Source organism: Pleurotus ostreatus, assembly GCF_014466165.1.
Source record: "Pleurotus ostreatus strain PC9 chromosome Unknown scaffold_3, whole genome shotgun sequence".
Lineage (NCBI taxonomy): Eukaryota > Fungi > Basidiomycota > Agaricomycetes > Agaricales > Pleurotaceae > Pleurotus > Pleurotus ostreatus.
This window is the reverse complement of record NW_023503158.1, coordinates 3,397,063-3,418,581: the sequence shown is the minus strand read 5'-3', so window position 1 is coordinate 3,418,581 and position 21,519 is coordinate 3,397,063. Positions and strand designations below refer to the sequence as shown.

The 21,519-nt window shown below is 51.7% G+C and overlaps 7 protein-coding genes and 1 non-coding gene across 8 annotated transcripts; 4 read left to right on the top strand and 4 right to left on the bottom strand.

Annotated features, from left to right (window-relative positions):
• Window positions 1-500: 500 nt before the first annotated feature.
• Window positions 501-1,298, bottom strand: PC9H_005770 (uncharacterized protein; the record flags this gene model as incomplete). Its single annotated transcript, XM_036775329.1, has 2 exons — window positions 501-516; window positions 583-1,298. The coding sequence occupies 2 exons, from the start codon at window positions 1,296-1,298 to the stop codon at window positions 501-503; spliced, it is 732 nt and encodes a 243-aa protein (XP_036633831.1).
• A 1,416-nt stretch (window positions 1,299-2,714) lies between these two features.
• On the bottom strand, window positions 2,715-3,876 carry PC9H_005769 (uncharacterized protein; the record flags this gene model as incomplete). The annotated part of the gene is made up of 2 exons (XM_036775328.1): window positions 2,715-3,317; window positions 3,376-3,876. 2 exons carry the CDS (start codon window positions 3,874-3,876, stop codon window positions 2,715-2,717), a joined length of 1,104 nt encoding a protein of 367 aa, XP_036633830.1.
• A 3,806-nt stretch (window positions 3,877-7,682) lies between these two features.
• Window positions 7,683-8,864, bottom strand: PC9H_005768 (uncharacterized protein; the record flags this gene model as incomplete). Its single annotated transcript, XM_036775327.1, has 1 exon — window positions 7,683-8,864. One exon carries the CDS (start codon window positions 8,862-8,864, stop codon window positions 7,683-7,685), a length of 1,182 nt encoding a protein of 393 aa, XP_036633829.1.
• A 3,267-nt stretch (window positions 8,865-12,131) lies between these two features.
• Window positions 12,132-14,050, top strand: VPL1_2 (Versatile peroxidase vpl1; the record flags this gene model as incomplete). Its single annotated transcript, XM_036775326.1, has 16 exons — window positions 12,132-12,195; window positions 12,247-12,380; window positions 12,432-12,490; window positions 12,545-12,682; window positions 12,740-12,861; window positions 12,914-12,989; window positions 13,040-13,076; window positions 13,133-13,140; window positions 13,192-13,272; window positions 13,327-13,396; window positions 13,466-13,475; window positions 13,535-13,570; window positions 13,632-13,804; window positions 13,862-13,901; window positions 13,960-13,984; window positions 14,038-14,050. The coding sequence occupies 16 exons, from the start codon at window positions 12,132-12,134 to the stop codon at window positions 14,048-14,050; spliced, it is 1,086 nt and encodes a 361-aa protein (XP_036633828.1).
• A 503-nt stretch (window positions 14,051-14,553) lies between these two features.
• PC9H_005766 lies at window positions 14,554-14,639 on the top strand. Its single transcript has one exon. It is a non-coding gene; the product is annotated as a tRNA-Gly (tRNA).
• Window positions 14,640-16,522: 1,883 nt separating this feature from the next.
• Window positions 16,523-17,387, top strand: PC9H_005765 (uncharacterized protein; the record flags this gene model as incomplete). The annotated part of the gene is made up of 4 exons (XM_036775325.1): window positions 16,523-16,734; window positions 16,797-17,208; window positions 17,268-17,316; window positions 17,365-17,387. The coding sequence occupies 4 exons, from the start codon at window positions 16,523-16,525 to the stop codon at window positions 17,385-17,387; spliced, it is 696 nt and encodes a 231-aa protein (XP_036633827.1).
• A 1,293-nt stretch (window positions 17,388-18,680) lies between these two features.
• PC9H_005764 (uncharacterized protein) lies at window positions 18,681-19,276 on the top strand (the record flags this gene model as incomplete). The annotated part of the gene is made up of 2 exons (XM_036775324.1): window positions 18,681-18,786; window positions 18,843-19,276. The coding sequence occupies 2 exons, from the start codon at window positions 18,681-18,683 to the stop codon at window positions 19,274-19,276; spliced, it is 540 nt and encodes a 179-aa protein (XP_036633826.1).
• A 516-nt stretch (window positions 19,277-19,792) lies between these two features.
• PC9H_005763 (uncharacterized protein) lies at window positions 19,793-20,227 on the bottom strand (the record flags this gene model as incomplete). Its single annotated transcript, XM_036775323.1, has 1 exon — window positions 19,793-20,227. The coding sequence occupies one exon, from the start codon at window positions 20,225-20,227 to the stop codon at window positions 19,793-19,795; it is 435 nt and encodes a 144-aa protein (XP_036633825.1).
• Window positions 20,228-21,519: the final 1,292 nt, after the last annotated feature.

Sequence of the window (21,519 nt, the reverse complement as noted above, 5' to 3'; positions counted from 1 at the left end):
AGCAAATACATATTTCGACAACTGTACAGTGGGATTGATTTCTTCTGTTCCTGGTCCCTACGCGCTGATCACCACCTAGTCAACACATCTGAATCACTGCTTCACTCTCCTAACCTCCCACCGGAGCCTATCCCCATCTTTCAGCAGCATAATAGCCTTCTCACTCCCCCTCCCCTACCAATCCCTCAATGATGCATGCGCCACAGCCGCGGGCACTTCCAAGTCAATGTCGACACGACCTCGTCGTTCGGTAGTTCAGCGTCGCTAAAGCAAGGCCTATGGCGTAGGCGGTGTTGCAGTCGAACGGCTTCCAAACAATTTCAGCCCCATCGGAGTCGCAGGACGTGTTCATCTGGGTTGCGCGCTATGTCGCTCCCGTAAATACAAAAGATACCCTCAACGGTGCGCCGGAGACACCATATCGACCGGGTTGAGAACCCACTGCGTTACTTCGGCCTCAAAGTGAGCAAGGTTCCCCAGGTAAGGGCCTGGGTGAGGCTTCACGAAGCGCGATCGCTGAATGACAACACGGAGCGTCACCTGTCAGTGGCCGGCCAAAGAGGATAGACTGTAGCGGCGTACCTCTCCCGAATCCACGTTACAAAACTGTAGTGTTCATACGGAAGCGTATTTGGGGCATCTGATTCTCGTTTCCACTCCTCAGGATTCAAACCAAGGGCAGCCGGACTCAGGGAAGGCTGGGAAGGATATGGCAGTCGCAGTGCCCGCAGACGTGGTAGCACAGGGAGCGCCGCCGCCTGCCAAGTACTAAGCAGACCACCTGCGCCTCCGTCCAGCTGCAAGAACTCCAACGATTCCCGCGCTGCCAGGAGGAACGGCAGGCACCGCCCCGTGTTGAGCCAGACCAGTCTTTTCAGCGCCCGCGCAGTGGGCGAGCGCAGGAACAGATGATACCGGAAATACGGGGAAGCGGCTTCATTGCGGGCGTGTTTCTCGAAAGAGGTGAGGTTGGGGAGGATGGAGAGGAGTCTGTCGAGCGCAACGTAGTGGGCGATGTTGGTGATGGTGTGATCGGGATCGCGTTCGGAAGAGGGGACGTGCAGTGAGTGGGTGACGAGGTGGACGGTGTGCTCTGCGCGTTGGGGATTTCTCTCGATGGCGTAGAGGAAGGATTTGAGTTGCTTGCCGCTAAGGGAGACATTCTTGTATAGTTTGGGCTCGCCATAACAGGTGAGATTGCGGGATATGAGGAGGCAGCTGAGGAGGGTGGATGTGTCGTCGACGTTGGTGATGATTTCGGCGACGATTTCGAAGGGAAGGGCGGGTTGGGCTGTCATGGTTGAACGCAGAGCATAGCCCCTTAGTCTCCCCCGAACAAACCGGCTCACCGCACACGCAGACGACACGTGGATGGATGCAGGGTTCAGCTCGTCTTCCGTTCTCGCGCGGAACCAATCGTCCTCGCCAGTGCCCCGAAATGAGGTTGGGCGCTGGGTGGGTTTCGGGGGCGTGATACAATTACAATTCAGCTGCACGGATAGTATTGAACGATACCGGCACCGAGACACAATGGGTGCCCCCAGAAGATGGTGCGTCGCCTAGATAGACGTTCATGAAAGTCCAGATGAAGCCGTTCGTGAGAGCTCCGCAAAGGAGCGGTTTCCTGAGGGAGCGGCGAAGGACTACTCATACTTTAAAGTCCTCGCAGCAGAGAGTTCCGATTGCTCGGGGTATGTGATCATCCAAGACGACCCGATGATCTTTGCCCTCAACCACGAAAATTGCTAGCCTTGGTTGATCGGGGAACATGTTGAGACTGCCACAACCAAGCATGAGAGGTACAGAGTTTGTGAGAGAAGGCTGGCATTATGATGCAGCAGAGGCATACCCGCGTGGCCAGAATCCTGAGCAACAGCAGCAGTGTAGGTGATATGGCCAGCGAGCGCGGCATGCGACGTGGGAGGTGAGTCAGAATGTTCGATCCTCAGGAACATGCGCTGATGATGGCGTAACATCGCAAAAGCGCGGTAAAGTAAGATGTGGACACACCGTCCACCAGGCGTCCAATACCAGCTTTGGGGACAGATGATTTATTTCATGAGCTACGCCGGTCGTTCTTTGGCCTGTATTAAGAAGGCGGGGAGGCCGTAAGTCACGTATCTTGATCCGCGGAAAAACATGGTTTAGAAAGAGCGAAAGAGCGAAGATCTCCACATGCGGATGTGATGATCATCTGCTTATCTGTAGAAATGCGTACTACGTTCCTGACATCCAATTGGTGTAGTGCCGAGTGTGTGGAAGTGAAGGAGGCACGAGCTGTGCTTTGGAGCAGCATTAGGTGAGCTCGCTTCCCTGCTAGCATCTCAGCGATGTACCAACTTTCCTCCCTGCCTGAGTCTACTAGTACACGTATGGCGATCCTCTCTATAGTCCCAGACCGTGTCCCGTCAGCTAGAACAGCTGAGAGCGTTGTCAAAGATGTTCGGCTAACCTGGGTGGGCTGGCTACTTCTTGTATCCTTCCTTGAGATGCAGAAAGTGAAATACGTCTCCTTTATGTGGTTGAAACCTGCAAGCACATTAATTACTAATAAATAACAAGTACATCCTTCACTGATAGGTAAACACTATGCTTTCACAATCCAAGCTTCCCTACATCCGAAAACAAGGCAATTAATTTCAACATTCCAACTCAGTCCTCAACTCGGCTTCCAGGCGCTTCGACATCCAGGTGGACACATTGCGGCGTTCCAGCTACTGCTTGATACCCAAGACGTTTCGCAAGACGCGGAGAGCCTTCTTCGGGGGTGGACGCCTGGGGACGCGAGGGGCCTCCGATGGGACGAGGCGCGCACGGATAGTGGTGTGGTCTTCATAGCCACCGTGCACCCCCTTGCTCCGTATCACCCCAAATTCATTGATCCGGGAGACTTCCTGGCGTGCCCGGAAGTAGGATACGTTATAGTCGTCATCTTCATCGTTATCCGAGTCGGCATCCTCGCTTGCGCCGACAGCGCCAGTAGTTTCCCCGCTGAAGAAGCTGTGAGTGGAGCTACCCATCCCGCTGCCGGCAGCAGGTGTATCATCTCCGGAGCTGGTGGACTCTTCGCCTTCCGAGGCTGGAGTTTCGTCGTCAGATTTTTGACATTGAACGTGCTTTCCCTTGTTGCCAGAACGGTCCAGTGTCCGTCGTTGGATAGGGGCCACTCCTGGGGCGTCATCTTGGGCGTCGAGGTCGTCGATGGCCGGCACACGCCTCCCCTTGAAATTGTGGACGTCCTGAGCTGAGTGCAGATCATTGCCGTCGATCGCCTGTAGCTCGGCGACCTCCCTATTCGTGCGGGACACCAAGGCCGTCTGTCACAATGGATACGGTGAGTCGCCCAGTTCGCAAACGACTGTTGTATCTACTTACGACGAACGAGGTACACAGCATAGCAGTCGCATCGACATAGGACACTTCAATGTGCTTGAAGAGGTCTCCGATGGGAATGCGCATTCCACTGGGTTGACCGCCGTAGAGGGCTTCAAGCGCGCGACGCGACCTTCCAGGCTCATTGAACGTGTATATGACGAACCCCGTCACCCCATGATGCCTCACAACGAAGCAGTGCACTTTATTGTCGTTATGCTTCGAATTTCCGAGCCTTGCGGTGTATACGTCGTTCTCTTCACCGAAGATAACGCGTCGAAGGGAGCGCTGTAGCAGGGGCTGCCACCCCGCGCGGTCTCGTTCAGCGGCCGGGGGGCACGTCCGGACGTTGTATGCCTGGAAGAAGCATCGCTCCATGGAGTCCTCCGGGCTAATCCTGCTGCAGCAGTACTGGCTCCAAGCGTCCCAGGCGTCGCGTGCTGTGAGGAGCCGCAGGACATTTTTGGATAGCCAGAAATGCCTGCGTTCGTGGAGCGTGGCCATGGCTTGTACAGTCTTGTATGGTTGTGGCTAGGTTTTACAGAAAGAAGTGCGGATAAGAGGCGGTGGTGTGGTGAGAGAGGGAGAAAGAAGTGGAGGGAGGTGGCAGGAATAGCAGAAACAGGAGTTGCTTCCAAGTTCAGGGTTGTCGATATTAGCCACCGAACATACTAAATTAGGCAATTTCCTCAACGTTCAGAAAATGGAATATATTGTGTCAATAGAAATTATAGGTGCGGAGCCAGAACACAAGGGATGACGGGTTGCATGATTTGGAGAGTGCATTGTAGACTTGTGCTTCCCATACTTCAGACTCGTTGCCATGGTCCTCGAGGATTATCCAGTCACTCCATCCACCCGCGGGGTCCTGGTACGCTCAATTACCTTTCATCCTTGCAGTGCAGGTAGATTCATTTAGCTTTCTTATCGTCCTGCACCCATAAATCATGTGCCTTGATTCAGACCAAGAGCACATATTCAACTGCCCTGATATAGATCGCATATGTATGTGGAGGGACGAGGACAAAGGAATAGCCAAAGAACGCGAATGTTGTCGCCTCACTACGATCACTCTACAATTAACGGGCATATGGTGCGCGAAAACGCAGGCCTTTGGGTGCCGGAACACAACAATGTGCTATAGGTTCTGACATTCCAACTACTTAGGAGACACATCAATGTCGTTGCGCATGAGCGCGGGAGTAGACAAGAAGTAACTCACTTTCCTCGAGGAAAAGCAAAACTTCGAGTGCTTGTACAAATCAGAGGCGGATTCGATTAGCCTACAGGCGAGGATGAGTCGAAGGACCTAGAGGTGACTATTGGATGGCAGCGCAGCCGTCGCAGGTCTATAGGCTTAGCTATCAACGCTAGTAGACTGTTTGATAGTACCGTATGATAAGAACTTGTGATGTGAAGGCCTGCGCGGCTGATGTCATCGGCGAGAACGAATGGAAAACAATTTGAAAGGGATTTCGGGACCCGAGTCGCCTTGCTCGTTTTTGAGCTACGGGCCGCAGTGCATGAGAGTTCGTTCATCATACATATCAACCGCGCAGGGGTCTGTTATTGCGGTGCCGCTGAAGCACCGCTGCTGAGCGTACTGCTGATATGGAATAAAGCTGAAATAAGTGAAGAGAACATGAAAGACAAGATGAGTGGGTGTTACCGCGCGTTCCACAGTGACTAGTGACTAGTGAGAGATTTGTCTCAGTGCTAGAAAAGCAGTTACTACTAGGCTCGATGTACGACTGCACTCCGGAGAACTGCAAGACACCGAGACAAGGAGAAAACGATGCCTATTCCGAGGAAATGACGCTTCCGAAAAGCGGGCGTACAGACACCCAAATTTGGCACCGAGGAGTACATCGCAAACCGTCCAGATCCTGCGTCATGGATGCTGCACACATATGCGAGTCAAAAGGATTTGCCAATCGCCCATAGAAGCATTGGTCATCCCTGGGAGCCCGAACGAAACGACAAGCGTAGGAGGCAGACAAGCTACGAAGTATGTAATATGTATCCTGGATGGATCAGAGCGTATACCGAGAAGGGCTGGGGAACTGTGTCGACGTAGCTCTGAGAACTTTTGGATGTTCTGTGGGAACACGGGCAAAAAGCGGGGCGACCGGGAGCTTTGAGAGAACGTTCGCAGAGATCTTGAATCCTCTTAACTTTCTCGGTCGAGGGTCTCGTTCGATTTTGGGTCACAGTATCACGACGGGGCCACCGGCCCGCTTAAACCAAGCTGATTGACCAAGGTAAAACCGCACATCGGCAATTTCTAACAATGCTCACCTCGTCCGAGAACGTTTCCACATCCATGGACTGACATTGGACATGGTACACACGAATACTAATAGTCGACTGGTCGTAGCTTGCTATCCACGAAATAAACGATCCAACAATCGTCGCACGATTCACGAACTCATGGACCTTTACGGCCACAATCTCTTCCATACCAACGGACTTCATCGTGCATATCTCGTCCAGGTGAACGCTAGTCGTCCGGGGCTGAGGAAAAGACCATAGAGAGGATGGCAGGGAACCTGGCGCTTTCCACGCGGGATGAGGTGAGTTGGTCGGACTTCCTTCCCTCTACGCAACACTCTGCTTACTCTGCAGGTAGCAGTCCTTTGCCCAGAGAAAGCGACGACCTCCTGCAAGGTCTTCGAACTGCGTCCCCATTTCTGAAGGCAGCGAAAGGATTTGACGATGTATTGGATCAGAGTCGTCCTACGATGATGACTCAGGACGCCTACGTCTCTCTGCTGTCTTCCCCCTTCGCCACGTTCGTCCTAATTGTCGTCTCGTTCACGTAGATAATGGTATAACTTCTTCGCCGCAACCGCTTCTGATCGATCTGATCCCCAAGCCTGTTGTGTTGCGTGATATACGCTTGTCCATTGTGTCACTGCCAAAGATAATATTTTTTCAACATTCATATTATTTAATGGAAATCGATGGAAAGGTATCGTACACCCTGGATTGCAGCGGGGTCTGTGCGCAGTGTTGAGAGCAAGGTAGCTTGCGCACGGGCCGTCCCTATAAGAACTCTGCGGCACACGCAGGTCGTTCCCCCTTCTTTCTTCCTTCTTCCACTAGACCTCGTCGTTGTTTCCATCGTCGCGCCTTGGCCAGAAGTACACAGCAGTCTCCGTATCTGGTACGCGCTATTCTCTCCGCTGTTTCCTTCCCCCTCCGTTCCAAGCCTTGTCGACGTCCTCGCCACTCTCGTATTCTCCCCCGCGTTGACATTCCCCTCGTATCCACGGCTCTACGCGCTCTTTATACCTGGTTCTCCGAAACCTCCCGCCCGGCTTCACTCCGGCCCCGCGCCCTCCGTGGCTCTGTCGCATACCCCCCTCTTTGAATATGCCACCACTCCACCACTCACTAAGCACCCGCGAAATCGCAACTTCAGGTTGCGAGTCACCTCTTTTACACTTTTACACTGAGCTTGATTTTGTGCACGGTGTGGTCTCTCTTCTTCTTTTGGTGCCTTTAGAGGGGACTTTGCCCAGTCTTCGTTGCGGTCTCTAGCCTGACTCTTTGATCACCTCATACGGCCTCCACATGGTGAGTATCCCACGCATATATAAAGGTATTTGGGCCTTTTGGGGGTCAATTCCTTTCACTCTGCTCGCCGAGACCCTCCCCGCCTCCACGAAGCGCAGAACACTCCTCATCCCCCCACAAGCCTTTTCGACAAGTCTCGCTCACTCATGGTGCGCATATACACGGTGATTCGCCTCATTTCCGCCTTTATCGCGCCATATACACCGTCAGCATGTGAGATCCCCCCTTATTCCCCCCTACCTCGACCTTAGTGTAGTATATAAGCGGGTGATGGGAAGCCAGGTTATCCTTCGCAGATCGACTTTGCCACTCGCTTGCGCCTTCCAATCGATGATGAAAGTTCTTTACAACATCCGCGGCGACACTGGCTGGCTCCTGCTACCACAGTTCCACGCGACTTCTCCGCCGGGCGGTCAATAGCACCACCTCCTCGGATCTCTTCAGCGTCTTACATACACTACATCCACTAACCCCCTCCCCGTGGCTGTGTTTCGTTACTGAAGACGTCTCTTCGACGTTGGTCATCTTGCACCTCCAAGTAGCCCATTCCGTTTGGGCACCCGACGCCGTCTTTATTCAACGATCTCGCCCATCATCGCCATCGCAGCCGCCACGTCGGCTTGAGTTCGAACATTAGATCCTGCTTGGTATGATAGACCTCGCAAAGCACCGCTCCCGGTTTTGTTACACACGGAGGCTATCTCTGCACACCCTCTCTTGACTCACGCCTTCTAAACCCTTGACATGCTAAGAGACGAACGTTCGGCGTTGGTGACCGCCCGCTGCGCGCGCTCCCACCATCCCTCCCATTCGTCCCAGTGATCATTTAAGGGAACCGAATCATCAACCCCTCTGCACATGCGGTAAGTGTGATCCCGCCGGGAGGCGATGTCGGCGACCACTAGTGTTCCTGAAGCTCCGAATACATCGTGTCCTAGGTCCTCAGATTCCAAGCACCGTATATATTTCAATCTGGTGGTCGTAAGGAGGCCATGAATCATGGGCTTCGCCTGAGTGATACCAAATGCGTAAGATATATGGCAGGGTGGACAACAACGTACGAAAGTTTCATCCAACCGAAGGTATTCTAGGTTGGGCAGCTGGGGCAATAATGAGACGCTGAACAGAAGGACGTTGGAAAAAGAGAGTGCACGAATCGAGGTGAAGGGCATGATCAGTTGGCGCAGTGTTTCGGGGTTCCTCTCAAGCGCGTAAGTGGGTTCAGAAAGATCAAGATTTATGAGCGAAGGGGGCGGCGTCTCAAAGTACGCCAGTTCTCGCAGTGGTACGGAGAGCGAACGCAGCGGGGGGAATGAGCCGGGTGGCAGCTTGTACGGGACGATGTTCATTCGCCATGTACCATAGGGAAAGCAGTCTATCTCGAGCGACTGCAGCGCCGGCCGCGAACTAAGGAATCGGCGGAGATACTCGGACTTCAAGCTGCACTCGTGGACCCGGAGATGCGTGAGTGGGGCACCGACGGGCAGCGGCCACAGGATCTGCGCATTTACGGAGGCGTGCATCGATAGGCATATGCGGCGTACCGCGGATAGGGCGGGTACGATGCGCTTGATGGCCTCTTCCATCTCATAGAAGAGGTTCGGCGGGGCGGCGCGATGCCCTTTCAATACGAACGAGAACGATGTCGTGAACCGCATTCCGGGATTGCGCTCGGCGTTGCGAGCCAAGGAGCACAGTTTTTTTATCAGACTCTCGTCCGGCCGGTCCATACGGAATGCGATTTCGTGATAGAGAGGTTGTAGAGCGAGCGAGTGGAACTGGCGCGATACGAAAAGGAGATCGAGGAGTGTTCGGCGGTCGCTCACCAGCTCGTTGACGATAGCAAGGAGGATTTCTGGCGGGAGCATTGGTGGCGGAGTGCTGATCGAAGATGTCGATGAAGAGCAGATCATACGCCGATGATAAATCGAATATCGTCTCCTGTGTGCGTCTTAAGCGCCAACTCAAACGGTCATGAACAGCCACGTGTCCCTCTGTGTCACCCGTTTTTCCCACTACGACGATGTACAAACCTCGAAGGGAAGAAGTCCCTGTGATTGGGTGGGATACTGTCCGGGCGAGCAATATTCTGTGGTACTGCCAAGAAACTACTAATTATCTCTTGGGATGAGGTGCGAATGCCAATTTCCACTCGTTAACACGTTAACGACGTCCTTGTCCACAACTTGAGTTCTTTGGCTCACGGCGTCGAGAATACCCCAGATGTCTGTTTTACCACGACATATCCGCCCGATATTGTGATAAACCTACCAGTTCCCCTCTGAATCATAAACGAATCCATGAACCGCATGGTCTCATTTCTGGTCAACATACGCCGTATCGAGATACTTATCGATCCCTGGCCAACATCGATCCCAGAATTTTTCGCTCGATTCCCGCGGGCGCGGCAGCCACGCATCTCAAGCTTTTTGAGTTGACGCTGGAGTTCGGACATTTCAACCCCTTCATTCGCCCCCGCTCAATTTTACAGTTTCTCTAGATATCATCCTTTCGCTGCGGCTCACAGCAGCCTCTCGAACTCTCTGAGTAGTAGAGGAAGGTGATGGCGCAAAGGGAGTACAATAGCCGCCAGCTTGCCCGCGCCTTGGCACTTCGAGAATCCCCTCCCCTCCCCCATCAATCCCGATCTTACTCAAGACAGATGTCGTCTCGCAGCCGATGGCCTAGTGACAATTCGTCAGCTCGTCGCCATTCGTCTCCATCAGTACCCTCTCCTTATGCGATACTTTCCAGATCGCACCTTGCTGGTATCTCACTTCCCCAACCTCGAATATCTCTGAAGGTAAGAGCCTTTCGTATGTCACTCTCCATTGCGTATCATTGTCTAGCTGACATCTTGTCCTGCTACTCAGATCGACTACGATATACCCTCGACGGCGAGGATGTGATTATCTACGAGACCATCCACGCAGCGAATTTGCGCATCTGAGACACAGTCTTCGATGCCGCGGAAACACTATTAGTCGTCGGTGCCACTTTTGAGACCAGCAGCGGTGGATTTGCACGTATGTACGCTACCCTAGATGCTGATACTCACGTAATGGGATAGATGATAGGAGCGTGTGCAGTGTTCTCTTGCCTGCGCTGGTGCACCCAGTCATCTAGAAAATTGGTGGTCGATGCTGGTCGTGGAAATTCAAGGCGACTCGCAACGATCAAGTAGCATCTAGCCTGCGAGTGTAAGTGGAAGTAGGGTGCTCAACTGAACAGAGCGTCTGTCTACGCTTGGCTTCTTCATCGGCGCCAAACACTAAGAGCAAAACACTGAGGCGAAACAAGAAGGATGTCGGTAAGAGCTTTCGCTCCGCTCGAAGGAAGATCCGAATGTTTCATGTGAGTATATTGAATTTCCGGTTTCATGACACAGTGGGATGAAGTCGTTCATTCTCCACCTCCGCTGACGTCGTCGCGTTACGGCGTACCCGATCAATGCCCATCAATGATTTTCTATCTCGTTTAAAGGGACTGCAAACTCTGCCTCGGCATGGCCAAGCTCCAAACTCCTCGACAACCTGTCGTAACAGCCATGATCGGTACGTTGTCGTCCCGGTAGGCAACCCACGTTCTTAGATCGTTCTCATCGCTGATTGTGCAGTATTTTCTTGTAAAGGAGTGTCGTCTGACCTATGGCAAGGCTGCCAGTTCGAATTTTCTGGAAAGCGGCGCAAGATGTATGGTTCCGTGGTACCCTCACAATACCCGCGTGAGATGTCGGAGCCTTGAGTGACACAAGAACCATTAGGCCGACTTCATTCTGACTTTCTGCGCGTTTCTACCCGAAACAAAGGCTCTTGAGGCGTTCCGTTTCGGCATCCTCTTTAGTCAAGGCGCGCCACTCTGTTAGGCGCTCGTGATTGGTTCTCTTGCTTGCAGCCATTCGACCTGGCCTTCTCAACGAATACTTAGCACTCAGCCCCTCGTAGCTGCGCTGCTACGTCGTCATACCATTTCGCGAAAAGCAAGCGTCCCCTCTACATTGCTTTGAGAGTAAGCTATACGAACTTGGTTAGCTCAGTTCCCTCGCATTGACAGATCATAGTTATCCGACCCGGGACCACGAAGTAATATCAGAGCGTTCCGCTCTTATGGATGGACCTTGGTCATCTGCATAAGTCTTACCGCATACCGCAAATGCCTATGCAATGCCGTCGCTTGAATTCCCTCAGCTTATTCTATTCTTGCGAGTAATTTCACCCTTTCGATGCTCCTTACGATTTCGTCAACGACTTAGGTTGGGTACATCGACCTTGTGTGCAACGATCTCATAGCCGGTGAGTGACCGCCCCGAGCATGAGAAACACACTGATGATGATTGGTTCTGGGTTGGATAATTCAATACGCCGCTGTATTCAATGAAACCAGCAGGTGCCCCTCCTCCTCTCGATACATCAACATCGAAGCCTCTTTGACGTTAAATATCTCACGATGACCATCACCTGGTCGTGACTCCCGAGCTTGTTTACTGTATACCCTGATCAGCCTCGTGCCCTCCTTCTCTCCGAAAATAGCTGCTCGACCAGTCACATTGCTCATACCGAAGCCTTGGCGCAAATTAACATCGATGGGACTTCTGCCAATTGATGATGAGACATTCGACTCACGTCCAACCACAGAGCAGTCGGGAGTCCCACCGAGTCTATCAAACTCCAAAACGGAACAATGGACAATGAAATTTGCTTCGGCATTACACCTCCGTAGAATGGCATCGTTTATCCCTTCAATGCGGGATCCCTGTTGTTCAGGCGGAAAATACAACTTTCACACTCGACAAGTATTGACTCTTTTCTTATCTCTTGAGCTATCTCATATACCTCGATGTAAACAGAACCCCACTCTCTCGGACCCGGAGGCGGTTGTACTTAAAATATCCCCACCATCATGCATTTCCGCCGCCTTGGACAAGACTGGCGTGCACTTCGTATAACCAACACCCGCGGACGCCGTTCGTGCACCCGACGCTCTGGTCGTACACACACCCGTTCTCACCCTCGACAAATTATGCGAAAGCCAATCACCTGGCAGTACGGTGCTGAATAACCAAAGCCATAACACCAAGGAATATGTTTTATTTGACTCTTCGCTAGGTATAAAAGGGGGGGGGTCGTTGCCTCTATCTTCCAAGACCTCAAGTCTTACTGCAGTCGCATCCCTATATCGCAATGACTTTCGCTTCGCTTTCTGCGCTCGTCCTTGCCTTCGCTGCGACTGTCCAAGTCGCTCAAGGTGAGCCACCGCGGCCCTTTCTACTGATTAGGCTAACACGACGTGCTTCAGCTGTGTCTTTGCCTCAGAAACGCGCAACTTGTGCTGGCGGACAAGTTACCGCCAACGCGGCCTGTTGTGTCCTCTTCCCGCTCATGGAAGACCTACAGAAGAACTTGTTCGACGACGGCGCATGCGGCGAAGATGTACGCTCACTCAATTTACTACGACCCCTTACTTATTGCTATCTATGCCAGGCGCATGAAGCCCTTCGCCTGACGTTCCACGACGCCATTGGATTCTCTCCTTCTAGGGGGTAGGTCTTCGCCCATTTTGTATTGCGTGCCTGTTATTGATTTGTCGAGGACAGCGTTATGGGAGGTGCCGACGGCTCTGTCATCACATTCTCTGATACTGAGGTTAACTTCCCTGCCAACCTTGGTATCGATGAGATCGTCGAAGCTGAGAAACCGTTCCTTGCAAGGCACAACATCTCCGCAGGCGATTTGTACGCTATTCACTGGCATATTTGAGACTGAGGATCGACACTCACTACTTTCCGCAGGGTTCACTTCGCCGGCACCCTCGCCGTTACCAACTGTCCTGGTGCTCCGCGAATCCCGTTCTTCTTAGGTCGCCCTCCAGCCAAGGCCGCATCACCCATTGGATTAGTTCCGGAACCATTCGGTAAGCCGCTGTTTTCGTGACTTTGCCGCAGACTGCTAACGACTTTGAATAGATACCATCACAGATATCCTGGCCCGAATGGATGACGCTGGATTCGTCTCTGTCGAGGTTGTCTGGCTCCTTTCCGCGTACGCTAGACACCATTCGATCCCGAAACTATGGCTGACATAGCGTACAGGCACTCTGTCGCTGCAGCTGATCATGTTGACGAAACTGTAAGCATTACCCCAAAAATTAACGATGTTCGAAGCTGACTTCACTTTTTGTAAAGATTCCTGGGTAAATTGTGCATACTAGCTTATTATTCTCTTGTGGCTCACACGCACTCAGAACGCCGTTCGACTCAACGCCAAACCTTTTCGATTCACAAATCTTCATCGAGACGCAACTCCGCGGAATTTCCTTCCCAGGGTAATCAATTCTCCTAATGCCCAATCCACGTACATATTGCTTACTTGTTGATAGCACTGGTGGGAATCACGGCGAAGTACAATCCCCACTCAAGGGTGAAATGAGACTCCAGTCAGATCACTTGGTTAGTCTTTACATTGCCCTCTTGCACTGAGAAGCGATCTCTAACATGACATGCGTACCGATTTGACAGTTCGCTCGAGGTACTTGAAACTATTCATTCATAATAATATTTCCCCATTGAAACATCCAAATGTATCAGACGATAGGACATCCTGCGAATGGCAGTCCATGACTAGTAAGTATCATGTTCTATCGCTTCCATTTCTCCTCCTAAGCTCACTATCAACGATAATTAGACGATCAACAGAAGATTCAAGACCGCTTCTCCGACACGCTGTTCAAGATGTCGATGCTTGGACAAAACCAGGACGCCATGATCGATTGCTCCGATGTCATCCCCGTCCCCGCTGCCCTTGTAACCAAACCCCATCTCCCCGCCGGGAAGAGCAAGACCGACGTTGAACAAGCCGTACGTCGCGCACTGTATCAGAGATCTCGCAACGTCGCTGAATTGTTTCCTCTCCAGTGTGCCACTGGCGCCTTCCCTGCTCTCGGTGCTGACCCTGGTGAGTAAGCAGGCGATGTAGACACCAGAAAACCTCTTACCCTTTGATTCTTCTTTAGGCCCAGTCACTTCTGTTCCTCGTGTGTAAGTGTCAACCTATGTCTCTATGAGTGCATTGATGCTAATGAACACCCTAGCCCACCTGCGTAAGCAAAGTGGACGATGTGACTAGATCCTTCTTCAGTTTCGTCTTCGTTTTTTATTGTTCTTCTTCTGTATGGCATAGTACCCTGAAGATTGTGCCCGATGTACTTGTAGGAAATATGATGCTGAAATGAAATTCTCGTACAACTAGTGGAGAACTGACAACTGACCTGGCCCGCGGCAAAGGAGTATGATATCCCCGGAGATTCAAATCTTCACGGCGCAATCAATTTCCGCGTTCGTCCACATCGAAGCGTCCTCTTCCATCATGCGGCTGAGCAGCAGAGGTTCAATAGTATTTCATTTAGTGCTCCATTCGTTCCCTCCGTATTTCGGAGAATATGCCTCCCCATCGCTCCTCCCTTTGGTAGCCCGCCGCTATTTCAACTTGGCAGGGGCTTCATCATTCTATTACAATAATCTTGGTGTCGACACTTGAAATACCCAGTCCGAAAACCGCCTGGCATTCTGAGAAATACATTGGGATGCAATGGTCAAACTGGACGACAACATCGATGGTGAAACGGTATCATGCTTGCCTTCCAAGAGGAGCAACTCTTAGCAAGCGGCACGGGTTCGACTCCCGTTCGATGTATCACTTTTGCAGCCCAAAGAGAAGTGCTTTGAAAAAAGTTGAGGTGTCCGACACCCTCCCACATCCTTGCTCTCTCTACTACGTGATTGATTAATCCTTTCCCCTTTTCGGTCTCAGAAGGCCCCTTGACCTTAGATCACGACGAACATGCATAGTTCAATGTTCCAGGAAGTAAAATTGGTGCGGTCCGCATGTTGACTTCAATTGTGGCGTGGGATCTACTATTTCCATCTCGCGCTCGCTTTCAGCTCTAGTCATGTTCATGAGGGATAGACCTCAAAACGGTGACGTTCCAACACTAACGTCACCACACACAAACCTCGGTTTCAAGTACAGGAACCCTGTTTGAGCGATGACAATGATCCACGCTCAAGGCCAGAGTTGCTATCCACATTGCTGCAGGTTCCGCGAAACATATATCTTGTCGGGCTGACAAGACGTACGCGGCGGCATTGCTTTGCCTAATACGGTACTGGATGGCACAGTACGTGCAACCCCACGCCTACGCTCGCTGGTAGCCACCCTGTGGTCGTCGAAAGTGTCTGCACTGTGAGCAACTCCATTGATTGTTCTCAGAGCGGCAAATTGACAGCCCTTACTTTTGCTTCAAGGAGAATTCGTAGCATTGCAAGCATTCAATAACGCAAAATAAGTTTGGAACGGATGTGGGCCAGGGAATGCACTGTATATCTTAATACCTGCCGGTGAGTGGGAGTCAATTTCAAGCGAAGTCATCGTCTAAAGTGTTGGGGATACGAAGATATCGCCTTTTCCTAGAAGCTGACGAATAAAACCATCGCCAAAGACACAGGATTACCTGACCTCACATTCCACACATTCCATGAGACATTTGCCATAAATCACGGAACCTCGTCCGGACTTTTCGCACGCCCACGATACGTCCGACGCTTCCATCATCCATGTAGCCTGCGGAACCGTCCTAAGGCTTGGCACCGTTTTGGAAGCGAGCCACGGAATGATGCTGGCGAGTTCCCTCGCATCTTTATTCACGCGTATGTTCGAAATTTCCGACACACCTTGCTGGCCGAGTCTTGGCATGTCCTGACCCATTCTTCGGAAATTCCGTGCATTGAAACCTTTCAAGGCGAAAGCGACACTTACTCCCACCATGTCGTCCTCCGGTACCTGAAGAGTGCTCTACCATGGTATGCACGCCATGAGGTATTCTGGCTTGGCTGAAGCGTCCTTACCAATCTCAGTCAGCGCCCATCTCACGGACAACAGCTTTCGTGGCACGTTGGCTCACATCTCGTGTGACCTGAACCAACCCTCGACCATCCATGATCCAAATATTCTTGTTTCGGCCCTGTTGTTCCCGCTCCCTATTGCCTTTTTTACCGCTACCAGTCAGCCGGCCGAGCGCCTGATGGAACTTCCGGTGAGCAAGCCGTCGTTTACAAGATCGCGCACCGATTGATTTCTCCTGCAAGGGCGCGATACATTAGACGCTGTACGTTCGAAGGCCCGCTCTAACTGCGAAGGTGTTAGGTCCCGCCTGGTAGCTTCACCCTTCCAGCCTGTTAGTACGAGGCAGTAATGTATTACTTCAGATTGCGGCAGACTGCCGTCTACCTCCCCCTCGGAGCAGGGGCTTCCCTGACCTCAGATTGATGGGCTTTGAGGCGTTGTCCCCTCAGTGGTGGTATTGTCTGACATGTACAACTCCACGCCTCGCGAATTCTCCACGACGTGGGCTCTCGGGTTACCACCAAAGGCTTCTTCACATCTATCGAAGCTTCACGACGCACCTATCTATCTACCCCTACCGGACCCGTGGTTTTCGTTCCGTCGGCGAGGAAAACGTATAAAGGCTGGTTGATTGACTCTCCCCTTCCATCGTGAATAGCGTTCTATACTTCACAATGGTTGTCTTCTCTCTTATTTCACTCCTCTTTGCTACCTCCAATGTGTTTGCTGCCCCCGGCAACACAGAACGCTCTTGCAATATTTCCAACGCTAAATTGACCCTCCCAAGGAACCAAACTGCCCTCACCAACCCCTCGTTTCCTCCGGCTTTTATCACCGTCGCGTTAGGTGTTCAAAATTACACCTGTACGGACGCTGGAACATTCACGTATGCTTTCATGTACCAGGATTCCATATTCGACTTTGCTCATTATTTTCCATCGCTTCTAGGAGCGTAGGAGCGGTCGCCGAACTATTCGACATCTCATGTCTGTTCGGGACAAGCTCGTTCGACACTATCCAGGACAGATTCTTCACCATTTGGAGTCAACTCCCCAATAACGTGCCCGCTTCCTCCGTCGTCACACTCTTCGGTTTAGATCGAACGCTCACAAATGTCGGAGAGCATTACTTCATTACCAACCCCATCACCGGCAGCGGTCTGAGCCCCAAGTGGGACTTCACATCGCGAGGAGCTACCAGCGGAAATCGCAACGCATTCGTCGTTGGTGCACGTGCTGGTGGTCTCCCCGCTCCTACAGGTCCTCAAGACATTGACTGGCTCCAGTTGACCAGAGTGCAAGGGAGCCTAGCGGACGAGGTCTTCAGGGTGGATACTCGAGGAGGACAACCCCCCGCTTCGGTACGTTCAGGTCGAGCTCACCGTTTCGCAAGGCTTCTGCTAACTACCGATTCCCTCAGTGTACTCCCGGTTCGCCCCTTATTACTGTCAAGTATACGTCGAAATATTGTAAGGGCTATCGCTTCTTCGGGAGTTTTGTGTTGACTCCGGTTCTAGGGCTCTTTGGTGGATCTATCTGATGGACACTGGGTTCTGGTTGAAGTACCTATCCCCTTTCCCAGAGGTGCTCAGCGTGTTTTGAATGACGCCTTTCGCTTAGTGTCCATGAGAATATGAAGCTGTTTGTTTCCCTGATTCCGCTGGACATGAGCCGAGCGAAGCGATAGCAATTTCGCATTACCATTTACACTTAGATCAAACAACTAATATCGAATGCCCCTCCTTCAGCTTCGAGGCTCAGGAAGAATACTCGTTGTCATTTTGTTCCCCCTAGATTTGTTGTGCTAAACGACTCAGCTTGAGCCAAGAACTACGGGGCCACATTATGGACCGTAAACGGGAGAATGCTACCGATGGCGAAGTCGATCATAATCTTGCCTGTCAAAATCACTCCTTCAACTTCAAGAACAATACTCCGACATGATCGATGATCAGGCTCGTTTATTCCAATGCGGTGACATCGCTCGCAAAGTCGAACAGATTGGAACTCTGTAAGGCGAGTGTTCCCATACAAATGGTGCAACAAGTGTCGGAACATTATAATGATACCCGCTGTGGCCGTCAAGCTTCCTTCGTCAGTCCATCTCGCTCTTCGTGTTTAATGTAAAGCCTGGACGTTGAATGGTGACCGTTTCGATCAAACATAAACGGATGCGATGAGCGGAACAGACGTTTGACGTTTATTGAACCGAGATCACCAAGAGTTTAAGACTAGAGAAACATTGAAGCAGTCCGAATTTCATAGCCACCGAATATTATCCCGAGCGCACGTGGCACCGGGTCCGAAGCAACCACCTCCGACTTGCCCCCGTCACCATACACTGATTGTCGACCTCTCTCACACAATTTCAAGGCATTAGTTCTCATGCTTCAGCGAAAGATTGCTCCATTCTCAATAACGACAGAACTGAGAGTTCCTTCCTTCCGTAGGTCACTATTTGTTCACCTATACCGGTTTTCTTGACGGATGGAATGCTGTGGCCAATGGTTAACCGTCAAACGTCCCCCGCTTGAGACTACGTCCTACTGCAGTCCATCTGTATGTCAGGATATCATGATCGACCCCGATCATCCAGACCCTCCGAAAACGATCGAAGTGACAATTCAATATGTCGGCGTCCATGTCGCTCAGGCGTATAAGAACAGCTGGTTTGGCGGACAGCAGAAGTACAACACCAGCTTAATTCGCTTTCTTTCTCTCTCTCCTTGGGTTTTCATTCGATTCGCGTTCTCAGTCATCACACCTGTGCTCTACATTTCGCACCAAACCACATCGGAATCCAAGTCCACCACCCTCTTTTCATAAGAAAAAAATGCAATTCAACATCATCACGTCACTCTATATCGTCATCGGATTTGCTTTTATCAGCACAACGTTTTCGGCTCCAGTCCCGAACCCGAACCCGCAGTTAGGCCAAGGTGCGTTCATATGTGACGGGATTATACCGCGTTGCTCATGTCCGTTTACTATCTAGTGGTCGGCTCTGTCACTGGCTTGGTTGGAAGTACAACGGGATCAGTCGTCGGTGGAGTGGGAGGCATCGCCAACAGCCTCACAGGCGCCCTCGGCGGCCTGACGAACGTACTGGGTGCCCTCCCAATACCTATCCCCGGCCTGGATACGATCCTCACACCTATCACCACCACCCTCGTATCCACATTCCTCGTAACGCTCCCCTCCTCCCTCATCGGTCAAGTCGTCCAGCTCCTCAACACTCTCCTCGTCACCCTTCCCACCGAGCTATTGGGGAGTGTGGATGACATCTTACTGGCTGTTTTCTCCATAGTTACGGGAGGCGTTACTAGTGTCGAGGTTGCTGTAGCATCCTTGGATGGCCTCGTTCCCGCCGCCGCTCTGGGTCCTGCAAGAGAGCTCTTACGAAGTCTTCTCGCCCTTACAGCCGCATAGACATCTCGACACCCATGCGTCGCTCTGGAGCGGCGTTCGTACTTAGCATTGTCGTCTTTCTGCTCTCTTCGTTTGACCTCTTGCTGTGTATTTCTATCTACGCTACCAAGTACTCATATCGTCTTTCGTCCTTGTTCTTCCGCCTCTTAATTCTCCTTCATTGATGGCCACGCTTTATCTCACCGTACCACGCTTGTATTCGAAATTAGTCCCGTGGCTCAAAGTAGTTCCCGAGCATATCACATCCCTTCATTACTCAACCAGAGAATTCTGAGTTTAAGGAGAGATTACAATTCGGCGACGAAATAAAGAGTGACTTGACAATGATTGACTATGGCTACAGTACGACGCATGTTAACTTCGATCATACAAAGGAGTGCACGCCGAGCCCTCCGCGTTTACATCTCTATCTCCAGCGATTTCTAGACAAGTGCTTGTCAGTGATCCCGTCTAACGTTATTGATGTGGTAGAGTATTGACGCACATCTTGGGTCTCATTAGCGGTAGGCGAGACAATTACAAGATGCCTAAAAGTCGCCCGCCCGGCGCCAGCGTCTTCTTCACTCCAGTGAGCGCATGGCTGACGGTAGTCTTGGTATTGTCGAGGGTATGATCAAGTGTGCTCTGGGCATTGGTGAGGACGTGGCCGACTGTGCGATCGACATCCGTGAGCAGGGGTCCAACGGTACCCTTGGTGCCCGGCGTAAGGACATGTCCCAGTGTATCGTGGACGTCCGTGAGGGCGGTCCCGACTGTGCCCTTGATATCCTTGAGGGCAGTCCCGGACGCGACATTGACATCCGTGACGGCTTGCTTAACGGTGGGGGCAAGACCGCGGAGGAGCGGGAGAGAAAGGTCGGCGTCGGCCTGAGCGTCGACAGCAGACCCTAGGGGTGCCGCATTCACAACCGAGAGGATCGCAAGGAAAAGCGTGGTGCTAATGAAACGCATTCTTACTAGACAGTACACGTTAGCGAAGGATCTGAGAAATGTGACAAGGATGCGTACTGGATAAAATGGTTCAAGACGGTAGTCCTTTTGCTACGATCCCCTGAGTATGGAGGAGTGAAGGTCTGGGTAGAGTCACCCAGGGGATCCTTATTTTATACCGGCCAGCGAAAAGACTGGAAGCTGCTAAGCTCGCGTTTAGTGCTCTACGTCACTTTGATCTAAAATGTCAACAGCGCCTATAAGAAACATTAGTATGTCCGGCCGGCGAAGGTAGTCCGATGTAGCGCACATGAGTTATCGATTATAGTCGGAAGTGAATACTGGGACTCGGTATCAACGTATATAGGAGGGCATCGTTCCCCCCGCAAACCTGCTCGGCATGTTCCACGAGTATCTTCAGGTAATTAGTGTAGAACATACCAGCTGTCAGAAGCTCGGATCGCTGCCGAAATTCTTGCTTTCGTGGATTCCATTGCAGATGCCACTCAGTGGCTAAAAGCGAATTGAAAGCTAATAACGGGGGCGCGTTCCTTAGCCTGACTCTAATTTTTTATCGCCAAGGCGGAGGGGGGACTGGATAGCGAATAACAGAGCACTTGGCGAAGTTCAAGTTCAATCACCAGTTACTAGTTGTCGGCCACAATGAAGGTCGAGCTACGCGAGCACGCCATGAGATAGCTCGTATCGCAAGTAAAAAAAACGTACCCCCAACTCGCCTGGCAGGGTATTCAACGATACCACAGGTGAGGCACTGTGACTGCTGTGATGCGAAATGTGCGAACCTCGGCGAGGAAGACATGTTGTGAGGTAGCGTCGCCGATACGATACCGCCTCCGCAGTGGTGCGATTGACAGTAACTCATAGCTGTTCTCCGTCTTGGAAGTTTGGAACTATCCAATATCCTCGTTAAACAATCTGACTTGGATTCGGAAATCGGGTGGACTCCGCCTCTCGTGGAGGACACGATTGGGGAAGAAGGCAGCAAACGCGGGGCATATCAAGAGCGATGCCAGTCGCCTTTAGTTCAGAACGGTAGGATTCTGTACAAGGAGTTCGCTGAAGAGAATAAAGTTACAGCTATATTTGTCTTCAGCGCTTGATTGTTTTGGAAGTCCGCAGTTGGGCCCAACGAGGGGTGCTCTGCAAGCGCATCACCGTTCACATTGCAATGGCCTATCGTCCAAACTAGCCAAGCGAAACACTGGGAATGTATCGGCTGAAATCATGAATGAGGGAGAATCGAGACTCGACGAAGAGCCGACTTCAATCGAGTCGATCGGTGGCCCGCGTCG